This window comes from Lycium barbarum, chromosome 10 (assembly GCF_019175385.1).
Source record: "Lycium barbarum isolate Lr01 chromosome 10, ASM1917538v2, whole genome shotgun sequence".
Classification (NCBI taxonomy): Eukaryota; Viridiplantae; Streptophyta; class Magnoliopsida; order Solanales; family Solanaceae; genus Lycium; species Lycium barbarum.
The window spans coordinates 5408848-5432553 of NC_083346.1; the positions used below are offsets into that span (position 1 = coordinate 5408848).

The 23706-nt window shown below is 33.9% G+C and overlaps 3 protein-coding genes and 1 pseudogene across 4 annotated transcripts; all 4 read right to left on the reverse strand.

Annotated features, from left to right (window-relative positions):
• Positions 1 to 106: 106 nt before the first annotated feature.
• LOC132612642 (ATP-dependent 6-phosphofructokinase 5, chloroplastic-like) lies at positions 107 to 8930 on the reverse strand (annotated as a pseudogene).
• On the reverse strand, positions 8874 to 13727 carry LOC132614508 (GLABRA2 expression modulator-like). 2 transcript variants are annotated; one of them, XM_060328972.1, is made up of 4 exons: positions 13581 to 13727; positions 12725 to 12826; positions 10719 to 10990; positions 8874 to 9467 (listed from the first exon to the last, which is right to left on the reverse strand). In XM_060328972.1, the coding sequence occupies exons 1-4, from the start codon at positions 13630 to 13632 to the stop codon at positions 9279 to 9281; spliced, it is 615 nt and encodes a 204-aa protein (XP_060184955.1). In that variant the 5' UTR covers positions 13633 to 13727; the 3' UTR covers positions 8874 to 9278. The 2 variants fall into 2 exon arrangements, with proteins under 2 accessions (XP_060184955.1, XP_060184954.1); XM_060328971.1 differs by having other exon boundaries at positions 13320 to 13727.
• A 1923-nt stretch (positions 13728 to 15650) lies between these two features.
• Positions 15651 to 19530, reverse strand: LOC132614292 (uncharacterized). The gene is made up of 5 exons (XM_060328705.1): positions 18683 to 19530; positions 18311 to 18409; positions 16238 to 16430; positions 16014 to 16115; positions 15651 to 15898 (listed from the first exon to the last, which is right to left on the reverse strand). Exons 2-5 carry the CDS (start codon positions 18353 to 18355, stop codon positions 15843 to 15845), a joined length of 396 nt encoding a protein of 131 aa, XP_060184688.1. The 5' UTR covers positions 18356 to 18409; positions 18683 to 19530; the 3' UTR covers positions 15651 to 15842.
• Positions 19531 to 19665: 135 nt separating this feature from the next.
• LOC132614291 (uncharacterized) lies at positions 19666 to 22915 on the reverse strand. Its single transcript, XM_060328704.1, has 5 exons — positions 22616 to 22915; positions 21587 to 21685; positions 20910 to 21096; positions 20370 to 20471; positions 19666 to 19869 (listed from the first exon to the last, which is right to left on the reverse strand). Exons 1-5 carry the CDS (start codon positions 22835 to 22837, stop codon positions 19814 to 19816), a joined length of 666 nt encoding a protein of 221 aa, XP_060184687.1. The 5' UTR covers positions 22838 to 22915; the 3' UTR covers positions 19666 to 19813.
• Between the last annotated feature and the right edge of the window lie 791 nt (positions 22916 to 23706).

Sequence of the window (23706 nt, forward strand, 5' to 3'; positions counted from 1 at the left end):
TAGAGCCGATTTTCACCTACAAGAATCTAAATTTTGAATCATCTGCAAACACTAGATACAATAATCTGCAAATGCTACAGATACTTGACAAAATGTAAGACAAACTCAGGCATGTTGCATTGCAGGATAACCTGCTACTTTTCTTAAATGTACCTCATACATACTTCAATCAAAGTGCAGATGCTGATAAATTATTATAATACACCGATGTAACACTCATAGTAATGAATTATTTATTTCTCCATCAAATGGTTCAGAAGGACGTTCTTCAATCAGAAGAATGGCTTATCGCAATGTGAGGAGCAAGTGAAAATGATAACTCTAGTCTCTATGAAAGCTTTATTCTACATCTATGTTGCCACGACTTCTCAAAAATACTGTCAGTAAGTCCGACAAGGGTGCAACAACATTTTTCTGGAGGATCCAAGCCACATAGTTCTACATACCCTAGTTCTACATACCCTTCTGAGCAGGTATTCTGAGATTGTATACCTTACCAAAAATTTGAGGAATCTGTAGTGTTGCATTATTCCTTTAACAGTTGGAAAAGGCAATGCCATGAATTTTCTCAATCTAGCTACCTGCTCCTCTATTGTACATTATATGTAATAGACGTTCAGGTTTCTTGCAAAAAAATTGAGCTGCGTACTTAATTCAAAGAAAGTCTGGTTGGCCTGTGGATGTCAAGCAACGATGCCACATGCGGCTGTTTGGGTCCACAACCTTGCGTTGAGCAATGACTTCTGGAATTGGAAAGTATACATATTGAGTATTGCATATACCCAGTGTGATCCCGCTATATCCAGCAAATGCACCATGAACCTATCAACAACCGAGCATTGGTTAAATTGTCAAATATCATCTCAACAACAGAAATCAATTTGTCCTTTGTAAACCGACAAATATCAGGAATATTTTTTAATAATCATTAAGTGAGGTTGAGAGACTGACAGCATTTTGACCTAGTACAGTGCAGAGAATTCCATCTGATGCATTTGCACGGCAAGCACGAATCATGTATGTAGGATCAATGTATTTTACATCAGTTGTAATCCCAATCTCCTTGAAGTACTTTTTGATCTATAAGAAAGCAGGCATACCATCGTGAATTTTCTTGATTAAAAAAAGAAAAGAAAAGAAAGTGCACATGGGAACTTCTAGCTGCCCCAGACTGTATATTTTTGTATAGAGATGAATTGATGTTCAGATAAAAAAAGTGATCAAGACCAACTGTTCTACACAAGAAGACAAGCGTTAAAAAGTGACTAAAATGTATAATGCTAGAAGTGTGGACATCAATCAGAGCGGTTTAACAATGGGCCAAATAGTGCTCACTAGTTGTCTTGAACTCAGCCTGCATCTAGTCAACTTACTATACAAAGGCAAATAATCATTATACCTGAGGGAAAATGACTAAAACGAACCAGTATCATTGGCTAAGGAAATTCATTTTACTGAGGAACAAAAATGAACAAAAATGCATGAAAATAACTTTCAAGGACTCTCTAGGTAACGTGAACAGCGCATTTATATTTGCTTTCCCTCAAAAGCCAGAGGAGAAAGCATAAAGATGGGCATGGAAGAAGCAAACAACAAAAACTCTGGTTTGGAACAAATAAGCGGATAGACTTGACGAAGTTTAGGAAAAATGCAACAGTAATAAAGTTTTGCCGTTTTGTCTTTCGCATGGAAGTCTGTCCGTCTTCATTCCAATCATCATAAGATGACTGTGTAACACTCATATTGGACAAAAATACAAGGCACCCGTTACAAGTGATTAAATTAAGTTGCTTTAACTTTTTTTCTTCTTGTTTGACAAATAAGTTGCTCCAACTTCTTAAATATGATGATGAACAAAAAAATATGGGAACGTCAAAAATCAACGGTATACAATAGTACATACATTCAAACTAGTCGAGGAATATCTGGAAACAGTCCTATAAATTTATAGCTAGTCATCCACAAACCTGTTGATGTATATGAACACCAATATCTCCAAGTACAGCATTTCCAGATGCATCCTTAGCATTGGTTTTCTCTAGGAAATCCTACAAGAAGGTTGAGTAATATAGCAGTAAAGATCCAGAAGTAATTCTTCTGTTTTCATTGCTCCAATCAACTATAAATGATAAGACAGTGACAAACTTGGAAACATTTAAATGATTGTTTAAGACTTTAAGTTCTATTATTTTGACAAAATAAAATCTAGAGAAGAGTAAAAATTAAACAAAAATTTGTATACAGTGATTCTTCAGTAGATAATATTTCAAATGCTGATAGTCTGTAATGTTCAATCTTCCAATTACCAAAATTAAGACTTCATTCTCAGTATTAATAATTTTTCAAGTCTTTTTGAACTGTTAATTTGTAGAAAGAATTTAAATATGTCCTAATGGTTGGATTATCGTTAGAATATATTTATACTAAACATCTAATCAATACAACTACAAGAATTACTATTCATTGTTTAAGGCTCAGCTACATGATCTCGATATCCACTCTGCACCATTTGTACCCCTTTCATTCAAGTACACTATAATTAATCTGTTAAGATAAACAAGAGGTTCTCTAACACTATATATTCTTTTGATTTTTACTGACATACAAATCTTTTACACAAATCTCTAAACAGATTAAAAGACTCAGGAAAACACCAGACATAATGTGAGTTCACCAACATGACTAACCCTTAATATCAATCAAGAGATATCTCCTATATAAATTTTGCTTTCACTATGTTCTATCCTTCTCTAAATCCACATAGATTCCAACAATTAGTAAGTTTGAGACAACTTCCTTCTCATGTGATTTTAGGTCTACCTCGTCTCGTTTTAAACCTACAATGATCATAGCGGCACCACCTATGGATCGATGCATTTTGAAGTCCATGTAGGACATGATTAAACTTTTTGTCATTATCCTCTATGGGCTTGTATCTCGGTGAGATGTGATCATTTCTGCATCCTATTAACAATTACAGTATTTCTTAAAGATGTTAGTCTGCTGATAAATTTTATAATCAATAACAGAAATGAGAAAGAATAGGACATAATGTTACAGACAAGACTGAAAAATTTCGTTTGTCAAATACACACAAGTCTAGATATATATCAAACATTACTTAATTTATGTCCAAATGCAACAGAGACAAGAAAATGCAATACGACTAACCTGCCCAGCCCCCTCTGCTACACAAACTACAGCTGATCCCTTTGTCTCAAGCAGATATTGTTGGTGCTGCAACACACCATGAGGTCCATGCAGATTGAAAGGCACCTGAGATCAAATAGATGTGATCTTATTGAGAAGGCGCTTAAAAATTATTGATTACATAACAACCTATAGAGATTAGACTAACCTCTGGAATCAAGCAAATGTCTATCTGTCCACTAGCTAGTGATGCGTGCATAGCTATAAACCCACTGCTACGACCCATCAACTTCACAATTCCAGTACCATGATATGCACTATGTGCCTACAAAGATTGAAAAGAAAAAGTAACGCTTTAAGATATAAATAGATTGCAGGGGAAGAGTTATGATGCATGACTGCTTCAGTTGAGGGTAAAGTAAACGAACAATCTTCTTCTACAGATTAATCCATACCATGAGATACCTCTTGAGGAGTAAACTTTGAAACATTCAAGGGGAAAAAACTGGATGTCAGAACCAACGACGGATAAAAAAAGACGAGTATTACAAGGAATTCCAAAGAACAAAATCAGAGGGATCTGACAAGAAGAAGCTAGCAAGTTTTGCAATAAATTATAACTAAATAATTGGTCTTGAACTTCTATAGAGGTTTGAGAATTTAACTGCACTTGAAAACATTGAAGTGCAGTAGTAGATGAGATAGATTTAAGTCAGGAAATCCAGCAGATCTGACTGGGAGAAAAGCTGGAAGGGTGGAAGCTTAGGTGTAATAGAAGGCTTACAAAGGCCGGATATTTATAAGAAGTGTAAGGATTTCGGCGTATTTTGGAACCTTCTTGACATTTAAAATTTCTTTTAGTTATAAAAAAAATGTAAGGTTCTTGTTTATAGAAGAGACAGAAACAAGGGTATGCAAAACTCAAAGAAGACTGTAAAGTAGTACCTCAATATAAGCAGAATTAATGGCTCTCTGTGCTTCTTCAACCGCAGTATCAAAACCAAATGTTTTGTCCATAAGCATAATATCATTGTCTATAGTTTTTGGCATACCAACAACAGCTACCTTTATACGTCTTCTACGGCACTGCACAAAAACCAATTATACTTGCTAAGTAACATCATTACTTCAAAAGTTATACCATTGGAGACCACTGGGTTTATATTTCTTCACGGAGGAGACAAAAAACGAACATGATATAATTATCTGTTATGATGTTTTTCCTCTTTGCTAACCAAAACAAAACTTTAAATTTGATGTGATTGTGACCACATAATAGTTATAGGCACAAGGGATATCCATTATTCGTCTCATGAGAGGACTAGAGAAAATCATGTATTCAAGAAAAAGTCAGTTCTTCACATAATTTTTTTACTACATGCATATCCTAATTAAGATTAACAGAATCCAAACTTAACAATATTAACACATATATCTGCCACGATTGACAACCTCATCATGAATTGCATTTGCACCAGCATGTGTACCATTTTCACCCAGCACAAAGAGCATGTTTATTCCTCTTTCTGGACATTAAATCAAGAAGTAAATCTTAGATAAAGTCAGCACAATAATTCTGGTGTAAGTAAGCTAGCTATAGAGAGTCAGTCAAGCACCTGAATGCTATCCACAATGTCAGAAACTTTAGGTCCTCCATGTGATACACCTAGCAAGCTTCCACCAGAAAGATGAATGTTTTGAACCACTTTCCGGGATAACTGGTAACAAAACATACTATGACTTATCACTCAAATATTTATTTCTTTAGAGGATTGTATTCTTCCTCAGAAATCGAGACTTTATCCAGAATAATCATGAAATATCGACGCTTCTGCCTTAACTCTAACCTACAGCAATAACCAACACGAGGAGCATGTGGGTAAGGAGGAACTTACTGGCATTTCAGCTAAATCTTTGTTTGAAAACCCATGCTATCCAAATGGAATCCCCAAAATTTGCTTGACACCGTATATCTCAAGGGTGATAACTAGCTGCATTCATTGGAAAGATAGGAAGGAGGAGAATAAAAAAATGTTGTACAATGAACTAACATGACTGAATTTAAACAAAAATAAGAATGAGCAAAGAACAAAGTATATGTTAAGACCTGTCGTATAAAGTCATTAAGACCTGGGCATAGTCCACCACAGGTTTACAATTGCTGCTTTCACCTCTTCTGGTTTGAAAGATATTTTCTCTCGAGGACCAGCACGTTGAACCCTAAACAAAATCAATTACATAGTTACAACCTATAAGGTCAACGGGCTGCCACTTTCAAACTAAATTTCTTCATTAAAGTTATTTCATCTCGGGCCAGAGTTGTAATTCTTGGTAAGACTGTCAAGCCTCTATTAGTTGATGTTCAATACTCTAAAAACACAACAATCACTTTCGACAGGTAAACAGACTTTTTTGTGTAAGGCTTATTTTATATAAATAGACATTAGAAACTTTCAGGAGACAGTTATAAAGCCTAATATATTCATTTTCCTGAAAGGATTCTTAGTTCCTTAGTTCTGATAAAAGAAAAAAGGATTATTAAATCCTTAGTATCAGTATGACTGTATCAGAACAGTTGAAGCACAGGTGGTAGTTATAGAAATAATCACGTGGCATTATACATGTAATTGCAACTTTTCTTCTGCTGAAGATTCATACGACATCAGGTAACACATATACCCAGTAATAGTTAGAAACACATTTCTCCAGTAATAATATTATTAGAGCACTTATTAAAACAATTAGTTATTAGAGGTGGAACATCAATTCAAGTAGCCCTTTTCCTTTCTTTTCGGATAAATAATATGTGTAACCCTTTTAGCATCTTCCACTATCTATTTCCACTTCTATCTAGTGCAGCTTAGCATTGAGGCTGTGTAGTATAGGCCACATTTACATAAACCCTTGCCATTACTTGTTGCTACAGAACCTATAAAGAAGCTTACCATTGCTCTACCCATGTACAATCAGGATCAATGCACTCAGCACCAGCAGAAGTTGGTGAGGAATAATTAATAGTCTGAAAAAAACAGAACTTTGCATGAATGGATTGGCAGGAAATAATTAGAAAGGCAACAAAAAGAAAACCACATGTTTGTTTCTTCATTTGTATACAACAAAAACAAGCACCTTACTTTCTTAACTATCATCTTCTTTGTTCTATTCTAACAGTTGACATGATCTTCAACAAATTAATGGGGAAGGAAGGGGTATGCACGGCCCCACTTTAAGTCTTCATGAAAGGATTATGAACTTATGCAAAAGGCTTCTGAGTTCAATAGCCCACTCCTCTTGCATCTTCTCTCTGTACTGCTAAGATAGTGAAACAATTAAAAAGTAAAGGACAATAAACAATTTATTTCCTGCCTTTCCATAGAGGTTGATGCTCTTATTTTCAACAAAAATAAGTTTATAGGTTATTTACTGTATTATGTTCTCTCTTTTATGATAAAGAGTCCTCATGTCATCATAAGGTGCATTGACTCTCAAAGACAAGTATACAAACAAATTGTTGTTTCTTTAGCTTTTGTTTCGCCCCGTGTATACTCATCAAGGAATGTACACTGAGCACCAAATGGAAGAGAAACATATAAAAAATTCTTGCAACTTCAAAATTGAACTTTTGAGATTTCTTGTTTCAATCAAAACCCGTCCAATTGAGACATGGAACTCCATTCTGCCATGAAAGTTTGAAATTGTCATCCAACAAAGCTCTGATTTTAACAACAACTACTACGCGTCAATCTCAAGTTAGTTGGGGATTCCTGCTCCAAAACAATGCCTGAGTTATTTATCTAACTCAATGAAAAAAAAAAAAAGGTCACAATCCTAGAATCAAATTTCTTCGATATATCCAAGTTAGATGCTACATAAAATCTTCAGTCAATAAGGGGGCAGAGCTTTTCCACATATCTGACAAGAATCAAGCATGCAATATGCTTTTTAACATTCCTGAACAAATCCTTTACCCCGTAAATCATGTTAGAGTGCAAACTCAAGCAAGAATCTCATTATGTTTCCAAAAGGAGAGAAGCTTACTTTAAGAAGTACTTTGTCATTGTTATTGACGTATCCATGCCATTCTTCATCTGAGGGATAACCTTTTGCAAAATCCTCAGTGTCTGGAGTTCCGTAACACAATCGTAGCACTAAAGTTAGTAATATTGCTTCTTCTTTTTTTTTTTATAAGGTAAAGTTAGTTATATTGCTGTCAAACAAGTATTCATTTTACAAATATTGAACATTATCGAAGGTATCTCTTGGCAAAATTTAACTACCAAAATCCCTTGGCGACTACATTCCAACAAGTTGTACATGAAAAATGTTGCCCTATTAAGATTTCTCAATAATGCCAGACATACCAATTTGAGAAAGGAAACAGTTATAAATCAAGCAGAAAGTTAGCTGATGATTTAAGAGAGTTGAATAACTAAACTTTGAGAGTCAAATTCCTTAATTTTGACGCTGAATTCAGACGCAAAATCTTTATGTTTTCAAAAATAAAATCTATATATTTAAACTATATTAAAAAAATACTATAAGTCACGATAATTAAGAATTTAAAATATTTAAAAACATATAAAAAAATTATGGTAAAAAAATACTTGTTTGACTTTCAAAATCTGATACGTGACCCATAAATTAGAAATCGGGGAGGTACAAACTTTTTACTTTTTTTATTTGCTGACAATTGAAGCCATTCCCATGCATATGCCTATTTTCTCAAAAAGCACAACAGAATAAACAGCAAAATCAAAAGAAGAAAAAAAACAGTAGCGAAAAAAAAGAAGAGAAAACTAAAATTCAAACAGAGTGTTATTTAGAATATACCTCATTTTGAGACAGAAAGTGGAAGGATACGAAATAGCTGTGGGAAAGATATGAGTTTGTTAGTAGCCTTTCGAAAGTGGCTTTGAGTGGAGTATTTCCATTTGGAGTGAAGTATCGACTGTCGAGATTGTTTTGTTTAAAATTAGGTAAATTCCGTTTTCGATTAGATAATTTCATGATTATAGTATAAAATATAATTCTGAGTTTACTTTACATGACATATTTAATTCCAATTTTTATTGCCTCCAATTTAACGATCCTTTAATTCACTCCGACTAAAGTTTCTTAACTTTTCAAAAATGTGTGCGTTACAAGTTACAACCTTCCAATTTGTTTTGGACGTACTAAATCGCCCATTGGGATAATATTTAATTGAAGTTGAAATATTACATTGGGGATGGAAAACGAGAGAGGAAGGGGATAATCAGAATCAAACCCATTTATTGTGCCGGAAACTCACAGTAAAACTATATAATGGACGTTGATGGTGATCTTTTTACATGTATATCTATGTTCCCTATTGAAATATGGGTTTCAATTAAACCCATAAAAGAGGTTACTCTCTCCATCTCATATTACTCATCTACTTTCCTTTTTTAAAAGTCAAACTATATAAACTTTAACCAATATTTTGAGATATATTTTTTCACCATATTGATATGAGAAAAATTACAACTTGTAATACTTTTCATATGGTTTTTTAATATCTAAATTATAATTTTAAAACATTAAATTGATCTAATTCAATTTAGCTTCGAAGATCGATCCACTTAACTCTCGAAAAGCGGACAATGTGGGACAGAGGGAGTACCATTTACCTCTATTTCTACGAGGAAGAAAAACTAATGTTATATGTAAGAGAAGTTACTCTTCTCAACGTGGAATAACCAGGCTTCACGTTGCAAAGCAACCTTAAAATTCTGAATTTCGAGTACAGAAGTACTCAACATTTTATCTGACAAACAAAATGACAGAATTAAAGAGCATATGGGGAAATCCTTCATGATTTATACCCTGCTTTGCTAATTAAATGATTACACAATATACTATGAAGGAAGATGCAAAATTCGCAATAGAAGTACTCTATGCCTCAGATTGTTTATGCATCTTTAAACTGGAAGTTGAGTTCATCGATGCAAAACAATACCACCAGAAAGATAATCCGCTAGTGCCAAGAAATCTGAGTTTGTATAAATAAAACGTCAGAATCATCAATAGCAACCAGATGTATGAAGGTGAACTTTTTGGTATCGTGAGCACGCCCTCTCATATAACACAAATTAGGAGCAATAAGAGACTCACACGACTTGCAATGTGTGTGCTTGTAGAGCCTCTTGCAGGCACTTTACTGCACCAGTGTAATTTAGAAATCCGATAAACCAAAAATCATGGTTATCAACAGATATAACTTGGATGTATTTTTCTGATGGATTGGTTCTGCTCAATGAAGGGTTAATTGCTTTAAGCTGATGCAACGGGATAATTACCTGTTCGAATGAATGGTAAACAGAGGGAAATGTGAGTAAAATAAGGTTTCCTCAAATGAGTAATTCTAAGTTCTATAAAAAAGCAATTAAAGCTTGAGCCCGATGTGTGTCAACCTCTAGTGGCATATAGTCTCGTAATGAATATAGCATGGCATATAATGAATGATGCATAAATATCCCAAAGGAATAAGAAATTAGATTTCCCAGCAAGTAAAGCCAGGTAGGAAGGTATTGCCAAGAGAGGAAGTGAAGCGGCTCAGAACTTCCTCCGCGTAGAGGTAAAAATGCAAATGAGCAGATTATAGGGAATGATTTACATTTGAAGCAAACAATTGAGGATGTTTAGGAAGCTAAAGTAAATAACACGGGATAAAATTATACAAGTTACCCTTGAATTGCCTCTTCAAAATACAAATCAAGAGAAGAAGTATTTTCCCACAAAATGTACCAGCATATGCAAGAACTAATATGCCACATATTTACATCTCAGCCACCTTGCATGTATTTTTTGAACCAAAGTTTCAGATTCCATTGTTGTTTACATCTCAACTAGGTCTTGGTGATCTGTACTATATATGATAAAGCAAACAACTTGGGCACTTACCAGGGCTACCTAAGTATTTTTTATTGTTTCCATAATTACTATCTTGTTACTTTTAAAAGATTTCACCACTGTGGTAAGAACACACAATTTGGGCACTTTATGAGGACTATCTAGATGTTTCCATAGGTATTATCTTGTTACTTGTTAAAGCATTTCACAACTCCATACAGAGGACCGCACATGGAGCACAGAGGGGAAAGCCATTCCCCTCCTCGTCAGGGACAACCACTCACGGCTCATACTTTACCAAGTTCGAAACATGTGGCAGAGGCAGCACTGGGAACCATTCGCACCAGAAGACCCTTCTTGAGGAGATTACAAGGAGTCCTAGCATAAGCCTTCTTTCTCTAGATTTCTTGTGATGAACATCTTTTACTATTATTTGGTGTCTTTAACTATTAACAGTATCTAGAGTCTTCAGATTCAAATAAATTTACATGAATAACTTTACTAGTAATTTAATATTTTCTTCATCTATTTTTCATACAAAATAAATCAAACTAACACCTTGAACACTTAAACTTAGTGCCCAATGAAATAGTCACATCAAAAGGATAAAGGAGACTGACAAAGAAACAGATGGAGTAATTAACAATGAAAAAAGATTTCTTAGTACTTCAAGTACTATTTGATGCTTAGAGATGTACCTTGTAATAGCTCCATTCAGTCTTGTCTTCGGTTTTGTAGGGAAGGGGGTTATCACTACAAAATGCAAGCTTTGCGGTAGAAAGATATAACACTCCCATTACTGGACCAGCTGATGTCGATAAATAACATGCAAATGAATTTTGAAGTTTCTCCTCAGGATCTGCCTCAAATGTTTGGCGGAATATCTTGTCATAACCACCTTCAGCCAGAACCTTTGTTCCCTGAGCAATTCTTCCTAAGGCAGCATCAGCAATACTAGGGCTCGTTTTCACTATACAAGTCAATAAAGAAATCAAAGTTATTGCACACATCGATTTCCTTAGTTTTTTAATAGTTCGTGGTGGGAGTTAGCATCTCTGATACTCCTATCTCTTGAATACAATGGCCATTTACCAAAATGAGAAACCTTTGAAAAGCTCAAATAAAGGAAGCCCTCACTCCTCACCCCCAAAATCTTGAACATACATAAGCTCCCATCCAGGCCTCACCCTCACTCCTCACCCCCAAAATAGAAAAGGAAGAAAGAAATAAAGCTATCGCAGGCCTCATAAGGAAGCACCTCCAAGAAAAGGGATATTGCTTGTTTTAAATAGCATATAAACTGCACAAATACTGATAAACATCCACCCTGTGGTCCTTTATTATGCACAACAAATGATTCACAAGAAAGTACTCTTATTATATCAACACAAGCCACCAAAAAAAAACTTACTCCAAATTGGAAGCATACAATGTTACGCATCAAAGTATCGACATCATCCAACATATGACCTAGAAAGACCTTTACCGCCCAAATGTGCATATTGTATTTTTGGTATATTAAGTGAAACACACATTCTTTGTAAGTGATAATTGAAGTTATAGTCACACTATCGGCAGTAAACAACAACTATTTCTCAATCCCAAGCAAGTTGGAGTCGACTACATGAATCCTCATGCCACCCATGAAAAAGAATAAGACTCTCACACGAGAGAATGTGTTAGAGAATGGTCACACACAACTCAAAATGTAATCTTCCTGCCAGTCTACTGGTTTAACATTCGTTTTTGGATTAGACGTTTCCCAAATAGAGCAGAATTGATATAGAAGATCCATATTGCCAACACATTTAGTCTGGAATTGAAGAGAAAGCGATCTACACACTTGCGGAAGATTCTAGAAGAATGTACAGAGGGTTTCTTATAAACTTGTGTGGGCTTGTTGACTAAGGGTGGCTTTTAAATAAAAAATTACTAGAAGCATTATTTTCAGCATTTCCAATAGTCATGAAATTATTCCATGAAGCTAAAGTCCGTAAAAGCATCTCAGCTCGGCTCAACTATTCACAGCCCTCGCTATATACAACATATAATCAAAGTATATCTCAAACCTTACAATCTCGTACCTATTTATATCATTATACAGCAGGGATTTTCTAATCCAACAGCGACTACAGAACTCTATGGTATGACTTTTAGTTTTAGAAATTTCAGCCAGTATACGTTTATTCAAATGGAAAGTGGACGCAGAGGAAGGAGGGTTAAAGAGGAGCAGGAATTATCTAAATTAACTGATGAGAATTGAGAAGAAACAAATAAAGAAGGAGATGCAACTCTCGGACTCAAGTTTGGAATATTTGTGGTAACTTTACTAGAAAAGAGGAAAACTAATATGAAAATAAGGATATTTCTCCCTAGAAAAAATCCACGCCCTTTTTGAAACAATTGTAACATTTGGTTTAGTTTAGATCCGCAAGGGAAAGAAATTCAATTAGTCTCCGTCTCCAGCATGATACTTAGTAAGTAATTCATTAACGTTTTCATCCGCTACTCATATTAGACAGTTCATCATTTACACACATAAAAATAGGACCTTTAGACCTTTATGTCATCTATAAGTTCCTCCGAAGAGGTTTCTGTCAGACAACAAACTAAACTTTTTTATCATTTATCAATACTATATAAGTTGAACTATAACTCAAAGTATTCACAGATGGCTACCGAATGAAAGAATAAGAAGACTTACAGTGTTGCCATGTATTGCCAGCAATATCCTCAGCCTTCTTTGTTGCTTCACCAACCCTCTTTGCCCATCTACCAAGTACATCTTTGACACTCTCCATTTTATCTGACAATATTCACAGTTAGTGGTGGATGCAGCATGCAGGCACCGAGTTCATCTTAACCCAATACTTTTAACATGCAACATACATTTTTGTATAAAAGTCACTACCCAAGGGTGTGGCCTAGCGGTCAATAATGGGTTGGGAACCATAACATCTCAGGTTCACAGACAAAAAACACTAGGTGATTTCTTCTCATATGTCCTAACTTTGGTGGACAGAATTACCTGATATATGTCGTTGGTGGGAGGTGACAAGTATCATGTGAAATATGTGGAATAGTATGTATGAACCATCATTATAAAAGTACAATGGGTTCAATATATGCTAAGAACCTTAATGTTTGAACTCATAGAATTTAAATCCTTGGCTTCTCTTCACAATAAATATGCATATTTCATGTATGTATATAATATATGTGTGTGTATGGTCGCGCATACGTATGTATATATAGGCATGTGTATGTATATACGTATATAAAGAGAGAATAATACTGACTTTTAATATTGAAGGAATTAGCGGAATTGTTGAGCGGAGCCGGAGAATGAGCTAAGTAAGGATTATTCGATCCGGTTTTTCTGTGCTCCGTCACCAATTCCTCGCTCCAATGCACCGATTTCTTCGATTTATTCCCCGATTTCATACTACTCTCATTCTCTTCATTATTATTACCATTTTGATTATTCTCATTTACAATAGTAATATTATTATTATTATTATTGTCCTTTTGCACATGTTTCGGATCCGGATTATTCATACCCGAATTGATCTTATGTTCCGTCGCCGCACCGCCGTCTGGATGTTCCATCATAAGGCGGCGCGTGGATAACTTTGGTTGAATTTGGAAATTTCCGATTTGGAAAGAGACGGGTGTTTTAACGCGGGAAGATAGTATAAATACGAGGGTCCGTATTTCGGACCTCTGGTTTGTCTACCGCCTAATTTTACTCTTTTATAGTATTTGTATTTTTTATAAATAAAATCAAAAATAATTTTTTAATTTTGGATAATATAATTTCATGATTAATTATCCTTCTTTTTGCTAGCACACAAAATTAAAAAAAAAAATGCTACTTCCTCCGTCCTAATTTACGTGGCACCTTTCAAATTTCGAGAGTCAATTTTTTTTTTCTTTGACTACAATTTTTTTGTATGCCTTATAAATATTTTGATTTATCGATTATACTGGCTTATAGTACTTTTTACATAGTTTTAAATATGTAAATTTTATTTCAAGAAATTGGAAGATTTCGTGTTCAAATTCATAGTCAAAATTGAAAAGTTTGACTCTTGAAATTCGGACTATGGTATATAAATTGGGATAGAAGGAGCACTAATAATATGAATATCCATATAGAATGAAGGAGTTAATAGTACGAAAATCACAATATCTAATTGTTTTCGTGTATATAAATTTGAATATAGCACTCAAAGATGTTGTGATGTTCACATGATTCCAGTAGGCAATTTCGTCATCTCAAAATCTCTATCGCTTTTACAACTGTCCTTTACCTTTTTTTTTTTTTTTCTTTACATGTATTTTGATGGTTATAAAGTGCGAATGTATTATTTAATTAGACTTGCTGGAATTTATATGTATGTATGCTGAACGTTGAAGGTGATAATAATATGTTTGCGGCCGAATTTAGACTATTTGGGATGGTGTGAATGTTTGAAACATGGTGGTAAGTGTGGCAGGTAACACTCCCTTACGAAGAACCAAAACGAAAATACAAAATATGCTTTGGGTAAAAAATAATATTGTGATTGCAACCATCGTGTCATTAGTAATTCTAAAGTGTTTGTAATCGCTGCAGAGTATGGTTGAGAGAAAGTAACCTCAGACTAAAGAATTACAACTGCACCAAGGGACTAGAGTTTGAACTTTTGAGTTATTTTGGACCATTTGACCTATCCAACCAATGCAACCACTAGATAAGAATGTGACAAGTAAATCAAGAATCACATTAGATTTCTTGAAATATGGGAGGATGGCCTATGACCAAGTCCCAAATTGAATTAGCCTTCTCAGACCTCAAATGTCATGGCTAAGTTATTGAACTGATGAACTCGTAGCTTCGATTACTTATATTATGATGGAGGTAAGTCGAGATCTAACCACCTAAAATAGTTTTTTTCACTAAAAGCATATCTTATAAGTGTTTGACAAATTGCATGAAATATTGTCCATATTTTAAATTTTGAATTAATGCTTGTTAGGGCAAACATGTGCAAAGCTTTCCATACCAAATGATGTTAATTTTGCTCATGTTTTATTATGTCAAAGCTCATGATCATGTCCAAAATAGTGACATGATTTTGAACTATAATTATGATTTATCAGCGGAATTTTATGTTTAAGCATCATTATTAGAATGCAATCTAAGTAGGATTGACAAGATATTCATGTATGATATATTGTTCTCCATATAAGTCGTATTTATGATGATGATGATGATGATGATATATGTTAGAATGAATCATTAGATAACTGAGAAAGAATTCATCTCCAAATAGTTAACATCGTTAATTACCTAAAGACCACATTTGATGGTATGAGATAATAAGTTGAACCATGTTAATGGAAACTGATCGTGTCGTAATTGGCCAGAGCATGATCGATATATATTTTTTTAATTGCTCGCATATCTTATTCTATTTGTATGATATTATGATATTACTGATAAGTATGAATTTAGTACGCATTTAAAAATAAATACCAAGTGACAAAATCAAGTTCATTCAAAACGTTCTACACAAATACTACAAGTCAAAGGTAATAAAATGGATAGAAATCATTATTTCCCCTTCTTTAACATTTGCCACCAATTGTCAAAATCTTATCTTGTATTTTTCAATATAATAAACTTAAATTATCGTGTTTACTTGTGAACAATTCCATCACAACAAGCAGAAAATCAACAAAGAAAAATCCGAAAACAAGAAAATAATTCATACTATCGAAAATTCTCTTGACGGGACCAACAATGAGAGCAAGAATATACTACTCCTCGTGTTATCTCAAAGTTGTTGAATTTTGTCAATAAACTCAAGCACTATTTCAAGGCTGCTATCATCTGCAAAGATAACATGTTTTAGTTGATATCTTTTAAATTATTAGTCAAGTAAGAATTACATTCATATTCTAACCGAGAAATACACCATAAAATTTTCCAAAACAACACTACTCACCTAGTTTAGGTATGGTATGTCCATTAGGATGATGAATCACTTGGGGGTGAACGAAACACTCCAGTAAAACTTCTCCGTCTTTCCTTTGAAAATCCGTTTCTCCTTAAGAATGAAAAATTAAATAAAACATTTAACACCAATTGAAATAGAATTAATCGAACTTCAAAATGAATATCTAATACCGACAACAAAAAAATAAATTAAAGAAGATAATGTGAAAGTACCTAAGAAATGAAGGGATGGGCAGTTGATTGGAGATGTAAATGCATTGGCAGCCAAAGGTGGTACCCCATAAGTAGGCCCTCCAAATTTAGCCCCTGATATTATTATCAGAAACTTTATTTTTGGAACTTTTGTTAGAGCCTCAGCCACTCCTTCCCTTTGCATGCCTGGTATTGCTGCACCTAAAACAGCTCCCTATTTTCACACACACACACTCAAACAAAACAAAAAAGCAGATAAACTGTCAGAAGAAGGTAAGGGAAATTGAGATCGGTTTTATGGTCCATGAAAAATGATTTTTTACTTATACGTCCATTTTTTAAGAAATGGTGAAAAAAAAGAAGGTAAGGGAAAAGGCTCAAATATGTCATCGAACTATAAAAAATGGTTCACTTATGTCATTCGTCAATAGCTTGGCTCATTTATGCCATCGGACCATCGAAAATGGCTCACTTATGCCACTTGTCAATAGTTTGGCTCATTTATGCCATCGAACTATCGAAAATGGCTCATTTATGCTAATTTTTCATTAACACCGATTTTACAATACCAGAAATGACACGTGGCCTCCAACTAGATTATGGTTGTGGGTGGGTCGGGTGTATGACTCAGATTTTTTTATTAATTTGGGATTTAAAATTTGGCTGGTTTAATATTAGAGGTCTACGTCATTTATTTAAATCAGCCCAATTTTAAATCCCAAAGTAATAAAAAAATCCGAGTCATACACCCGACACACGCACAACCATAATCTCGTTGGAGGCTACGTGTCATATCTGGTATTGTAAAACTGGCGTTAATGAAAAATTGGCATGGATGAGTCATTTTGATAACGGTGATGGCATAAATGAACCAAACTATTGATGAGTGGCATAAATGAGTCATTTTCGATAGTTCAATGACATAAATGAGCCAAACTATTGACAACTGGCATAAATGAGTCATTTCCGATAGTTTGATGACATATTTGAGCCTTTTCCGAAAAAGAAAAAAAAAAAAGAGGAGAGTAGCACTTTTGGCTAGGCCTGTGCACTAATCGGTTCAATCCGAATTTCCGAACCGATTCGAATCAATTTGGATAATTTAATTTGGATAATACAATTCGATTTCGATTTACAAATGCAATTGTAAAATATTATGGTTTAACGGTTCGGATACGGTTTGCTTCAATTATCAACCGAACCGATCCGAACAAACCGAATTTGTATGCCACTAGTGACTAATATGACTAATTTGGTATATGTAATGTGGTGTTGGCGGATTTGTATGCTTGCACAAGTTGTCAAGCTCTTGTTTTGCTATTTATATGATATTATGCTTGCAAGTTTATGGTTTTTTCTTGGTTAATGTCTTGTTATAAGGCTGCAAGTTTAGGATCTCATTATTTTTTGTTATGTTTACTCTAAAACTGAAATGAAATAGTTGCTTGTTTAAATTTCGAATAAACCGAACAAATCGATTTGTGTAACCGAACCGAAACAATAAAAACCGAATCAAATTTTACCTAGAATGGATCGAGTTTGGTTGAGAATTTTAGAAAGCCGAAATTTGAAATTTCAATTCGGTGATAGCCAAAACCGAACCGAACCGATTCGTGCACAGGCCTACTTTTGGCCCCTCAAAACATCAGGCCATACTGATTAAGCACGTTGAATATTCATAGTTGAAATGGTGCAATTTCATCCTTTTGCTTGCGGCTCTTTTCAAATTTATCAAATTATCAATTGTTACACTATTTAATTGATTATGTGTGAGTTTAAGTATGTATTGTTACTCAAACTTTGAAGGTGCATGATACAGTTCAAAAATAATTTGGATATGACATATTCCTATATAAAGGGACCAAAGTACATATTTTTGTTAATGGAAGGTTAAATGCTTAGTTAGATATCGTAACATAACAATTTACTTAATAACTGAGAGACCAAAAGTGCATATTATCCCTAAAAAATAGCATGACTAATCTTTATAAGGTCATTTTTTCTTATTAAAATTGTAACCAATCATAGAAGATTATCTTCTCGTTAGTACAACTGAAAAGAAAAACAAAGAAAATGGTATCTAATCAAGCTTACTTGTGAGAAACCAAGAACACCATCAAAAGGTCCATGCTTTGACATAAAACCTTCTATATACTCTAGGCATTCTTCAAAATTCTAAAACTCTGTGAAATCCTACACGAAAATATACAAAAACTGAATAATTATGACCAGAAATAGTAGTGAATATAGGATGGGATGAACTATAAAATAGTATGCCGAGAGAAATAGGATCTCTCCATCCTTAATCAAATGTCTTAAGTCCGAGGAAAATTTCATGTGAGGGAGTGTTTTTCCCTTTTTGGGCCTAAGCAGCGTGAATTCGAATTAGTTGTATAAGTGAGATTCGAACATACAATAGTTAGCACTTAGCTGGAAAAGAAAAAGGGATGAAGCAAATGTTGATACCTTATTTGATTGAAACCATTCAAAGTAAGGAGGATCAATAAAACCTTCAAGGGAAGATTTTCCCTGAGCTGGAAAAGGTGCATCCAAGAAAACCAAATCTAATTTCCCGGTGATGGATTCCGGCCACTGGAGAACCAATTTCTTGAGATAATCAGCATTGCCTCTAAAGCCATGGAGACACAGAATTCTTGGTTTCTTCTTATCACATTCTTTTTCTATGTTTGGTACCCTTTGTTTTTTATTTTCTTTTTGGGAAAAAGTAACACCACTTAGCATATGGCTATTACGTGGTCTCTTATGTACTACTCCATAATTCAGCCAAAATTGACCAACAACTACCAAAGAGTTTGTGGACTCTGTTTTTTTTTCCCAAGCATACAAATCAACTATTAGGCATTCGGATATGAATTGATTGATATATTTCTTAAAAGTAATATTTGAAGCTAAGTGAAAAAAGTTATTTAAAAGTTAAAGGTAGATATTGACGTGAAAATACCGTTGAAATTTTAAAAGTGAAAATTCAAAAAATTTCTAAAACATGCTATTCAAACTTCTAATTCTGTATATCAAACTAAAGTTGAAATAATAAGCTAATTTGAGAAACAAATCAACAGAATATGTCACGATAATGAAAAAAAGGAGATTCCGGCTAAGCGTCCTCTTTCACACAACAGTTTTTTTTTTTTTTTTTTAGCAATTTTCAAGAATTTGTTATGACATACACTTTTTTATTTTCCGACAAAAGTATTAACTGTGACTTAGCATAACATAGTGTCATTTCAAACCAACTATCTGTTGCAATTTTAGTAAAATTTATCATATAAATTCATACTACGCGTTGAGTTGAAAGTACTGTTTGAATGTTGTATCTGCCCCTATGGCAGCAATCAGCATAGTGTGTCTGATAGGTACACTTGTGAACAAAGTCAGATGTTCATTCGGAATACCACTCGGTATAGGTGTCTAAATGAAAAATTCAAACAAATTTAAAGAGCCGCAAGATATAATAGAACGTAAATTATCCTGTTTACGTGTGAACAATTCCATCACAAGATGCCCATAATCAACTAAACAAAATCCGTAAACAGAAAAATCAATTGAGAGTAATTCATACTATCGAAACTTCTCCTTTCAAAGTTCTTTAATCTTTTCAATAAATCCAAGCATTATTTCAAGGCTGCTATCATCTGCAAAGATAAAATCAAGTTTAGTTCTAGTAAATTATTACAAATTTCATGTAAATAAGTAGTAAGTCAAAGCCTAAGAGACAACCAAATGATTCTTCCTACATTTTACTCTACTATTTATACTGATATTATCCAGCCTAAAGAAGAAGAAGAAAAAAAAAAAAAAAAAGACAAAGGTTTGGCATGTTGCAGGGAAACCCTCTTATTCTTGAAATTCAATATTTGCAAATACACGTTTTTTCACTAGTATTGGCAAATACTGAAATGAATGCCGGTGAAATATTGAACAATTGTTTTCATGTGAAATTTATAACACAAAGCTTTTAAATACGCCATTTTTATCTCAATGACAGTAAAATCAAGTCTACAAATTAATAACCAAGAGCAACTTCAAGAAAAATGTTTTAGCTGATTTTCTTATATATTACAATAAAGTAAGAATTACATTCATATTCTAAACTAAACAATAGACCATAAAATTCCAAAACAACACTACTCACCTAGTCTTGGTATGGTATGTCCTTTAGGATGGTGCATCACTTGTGGGTCCACAAAAGACTCCAGTAGAACTTCACCGTCTTTTTTTTGGAAATCCGTCTCTCCTTATAAAAGAAAAATAAATACATTTATACTAATTGTATTGGAAAAAACAATTATTCATTTTCATTTAATAATAATAAGAAGGTAAGCATCCACCTCTTGCTTCAGAATTACTGGTTCAAGAATTAATTGAGCCCAGTAAGTCTGGGTAAGATGTTAACTTTGATAGGGAAGATGAACTACTCCTTTATTAGCTGTCATAGTGGCCTTATTTGCCATATTTCGAGGAAATGAGATCTCTAAGAAAATGGTCTTTTCAGATCTCTTATGTGTAAAAAAATGAAGATCTCTTGTAAAAAGATCATAAAACTAAAAAAAAAAAAATGTAAAGGGCTACAAACCATTTCTCCTGTTAAAATTTGTAAAAAATAAAGATTAATTTTTGTCCTGCGCTTCATTAAAATACTAACCAGATAAAAGAAATTATATTATGAAAGTACCTAAGAAGTGAAGGGATGGGCACTTGATAGGAGATGAAAATGCATTTGCAGCCAACTTTGGTACCCCAAATGAAGGCCCTCCAAATTTAGCCCCAGATATTATGATCACAAACTTTATTTCTGGTACTTTTGTTAGAGCCACTCCTTCCCTTTGCATGCCTGGTATTGCAGCACCTAAAACTGATCCCTGTTTCCCCAACAATCAAAAAAATAGAAAAACAGATAAAATGTCAGAGGAAGGTTAAGATTTTGGTCCTCGAGATATCTGAATGAACATATTGGACCTTCAATTAGTTAAAGTAGTGCACTTTTCATACTTCTGCTTGCGACTCTTTCTAAATTTACCGAATTATCAGCCGTTACACTATTAGTCGACTATGTGTAGTGTTTAGTATCTATTGTTACTCAATCTTGGAAGGTAATATACAGTAGTTCCAAAGATATTCTAAATATGATGTATTTCTAATATAAAGGGACCAAACCCACACATCTGTTTTAATTAAAGGTTAAAATGCTTAGTCTGATATCATAAGGATCAAACAAGAATTTATTAATAACTGAGAGACTAATGTCATTTTCTACTCAAATTGTAACTGGTCATAAGAGATTATTTTTTCGTTTCTGCAGGAACAGGAAAAAAAAAAACAAAGAAAATGGGAGTACTTAATAAAGCTTACTTGTGAGAAACCAAGAACTCCATCAAAAGGTCCATGCTTTGACATAAAATCTTCTATGTACTCGAGGCATTCTTCAAAGTTGTAGAACTCTGTGAAATCCTACAATCAAAATACACTTAATTTAATTCTTCAACTTTGATTCTTCCATGATGTTGTAAACAAAAACTGATAGGCTTAATGCATATGCAGCCCCTGAATTTGTTCTTTTTTTTTTCCATTTTGGCATGTTAACTAAGTGTTGTTCCAATTGAACTCCTGAACTTGTCCTCATGTGTGTCTATCAAACACAATCTGACTTACATAAGATTCTATCTTCAATGTAGCAACATGCTAATATATATTCTAATTTAATTATCCATCTTATAACTAAAATTAGCAGCAATTGAAGGGGGGGGAGTAAACTCTTAATTAAGCTGGCAGTGGAAGAGCAGAAACCGACACATCCATGACCTAAAGAATAGCTTACCACACGTATAAAATATTACTTCACCTTCATTACCACAATTTGATTTTTGCTTCTATTAAAAATCAAATTTAGAGAGTTTGATAGACACACTTGAGGACGAGTTCAGGGATTCAATAAGAACAACACTTAGTTAAGGTGCCAAAATGAAAAAAAATGACAAGTTTAGGGGATTGCATATGCATTAAACCAAACTGATAACAGGGGTAGTAAATTTCAATCTTGATTTATTCTTCATTGTCAGTTTGATTATGAAAATATTCAATAAATATGAGCAGAAATAAAGTAAGTGAAGGATTGGATTGGATGAATCATCCTAAGGGGTGTAATCTGACAGTTGGGATCTTTCCACTCGTTATCAGAGATTTCGAGTTCAAGTCGGCTAAATTAAGAACCGCTCCCAAGGGGTGTAACGGAATGGTTGAGATCTTTTCATCCTAAATCAAAGATTTCAGGTTCGAATCATGTAAAGTTAAATAGGACCAATCGATAAGTGAGGTTTGGATACCAAATGATTAAAAAAAAAAAAAAGGTGGGGTGGGGGGATGGGATGAACCAAATGTTACCTTATTAGATTGAAACCATTCAAAGTAGGGAGGATCAAAGAAACCTTCAAGTGCAGATTTTCCCTGAGCTGGAAAAGGTGCATCCAAGAAAACCAAATCTAATTTTCCAGTGACGGATTCGGGCCAACGGAGAACCAATTTCTTGAGGATTTCAGCACTGCCTCTAAAGCCATGGAGACATAGGATTCTTGGTTTCTTCTGCTCTGATTCTTTTGTTTCCATGTTTGGTAAACTTTGTTAGATTTTTTTTTTTTTTTTTTGAACTTTGGAAAATGTAAGACCATTTAGCATAAACGGCTATAGTTGTCACGTGGTCCCTTAAAGTACATTCAGCCAAAATTGACCAACAACTACCATAGTCCATACTGTTGGTGGGCTTGAATGTTTTTAAAAACATACAAATGAAATTATTGGACGTTCGGATATGAATTGATTGATATTTGAAGGGAAAAAAATAGTATTTGAAGTTAAGTTGACGTTGGGTTTGGATATGAAAATACAGCTGAAGTTTTATGAGTAAAAACCTGAAAAGCTCGTATTCAAATTTGAAGTTGAAATAATAGGCCAAAAATTATGAAGAGAAACATACTTGAAATATCTCAAAATACTTTTCAAATGAATCCCTTTTGATTCAACGCCTCTCCTTTTCCAATGTTTTCGCTCAGTTGTATAATATTAGTTTGAGATTAAATTTAGCAATATGGTTAGCGAGGTTTATATAGTCTATACAAACTTGCTTGAGATTGAGGCTAGTTATTATCTTTGTCCTTCGTATATGTCCACTAACGAGAAGAGATAGGGAAAACTTGAGTTCAATTTCTATGATAATGAATATGAACGCAATTAAAATTTCTAGAGAATTATACATCTCTGTATTGATAAGATTGTTTGCTTGTATGTTGGATTTATTTTGCTTTAGGATTTCAAAAGTGATACAATTAATTTTGATTCGCACCAGATATGCCTATTATTGGGTAAAACACTTATTACCAGAATATTCTCCTTTTTCAAAGTTTGAACACAGGACTTTACTTGTGGACAGAAGAATCCACGCCCTTTGGTGGTAATTACACAATTAATTAATTCATATA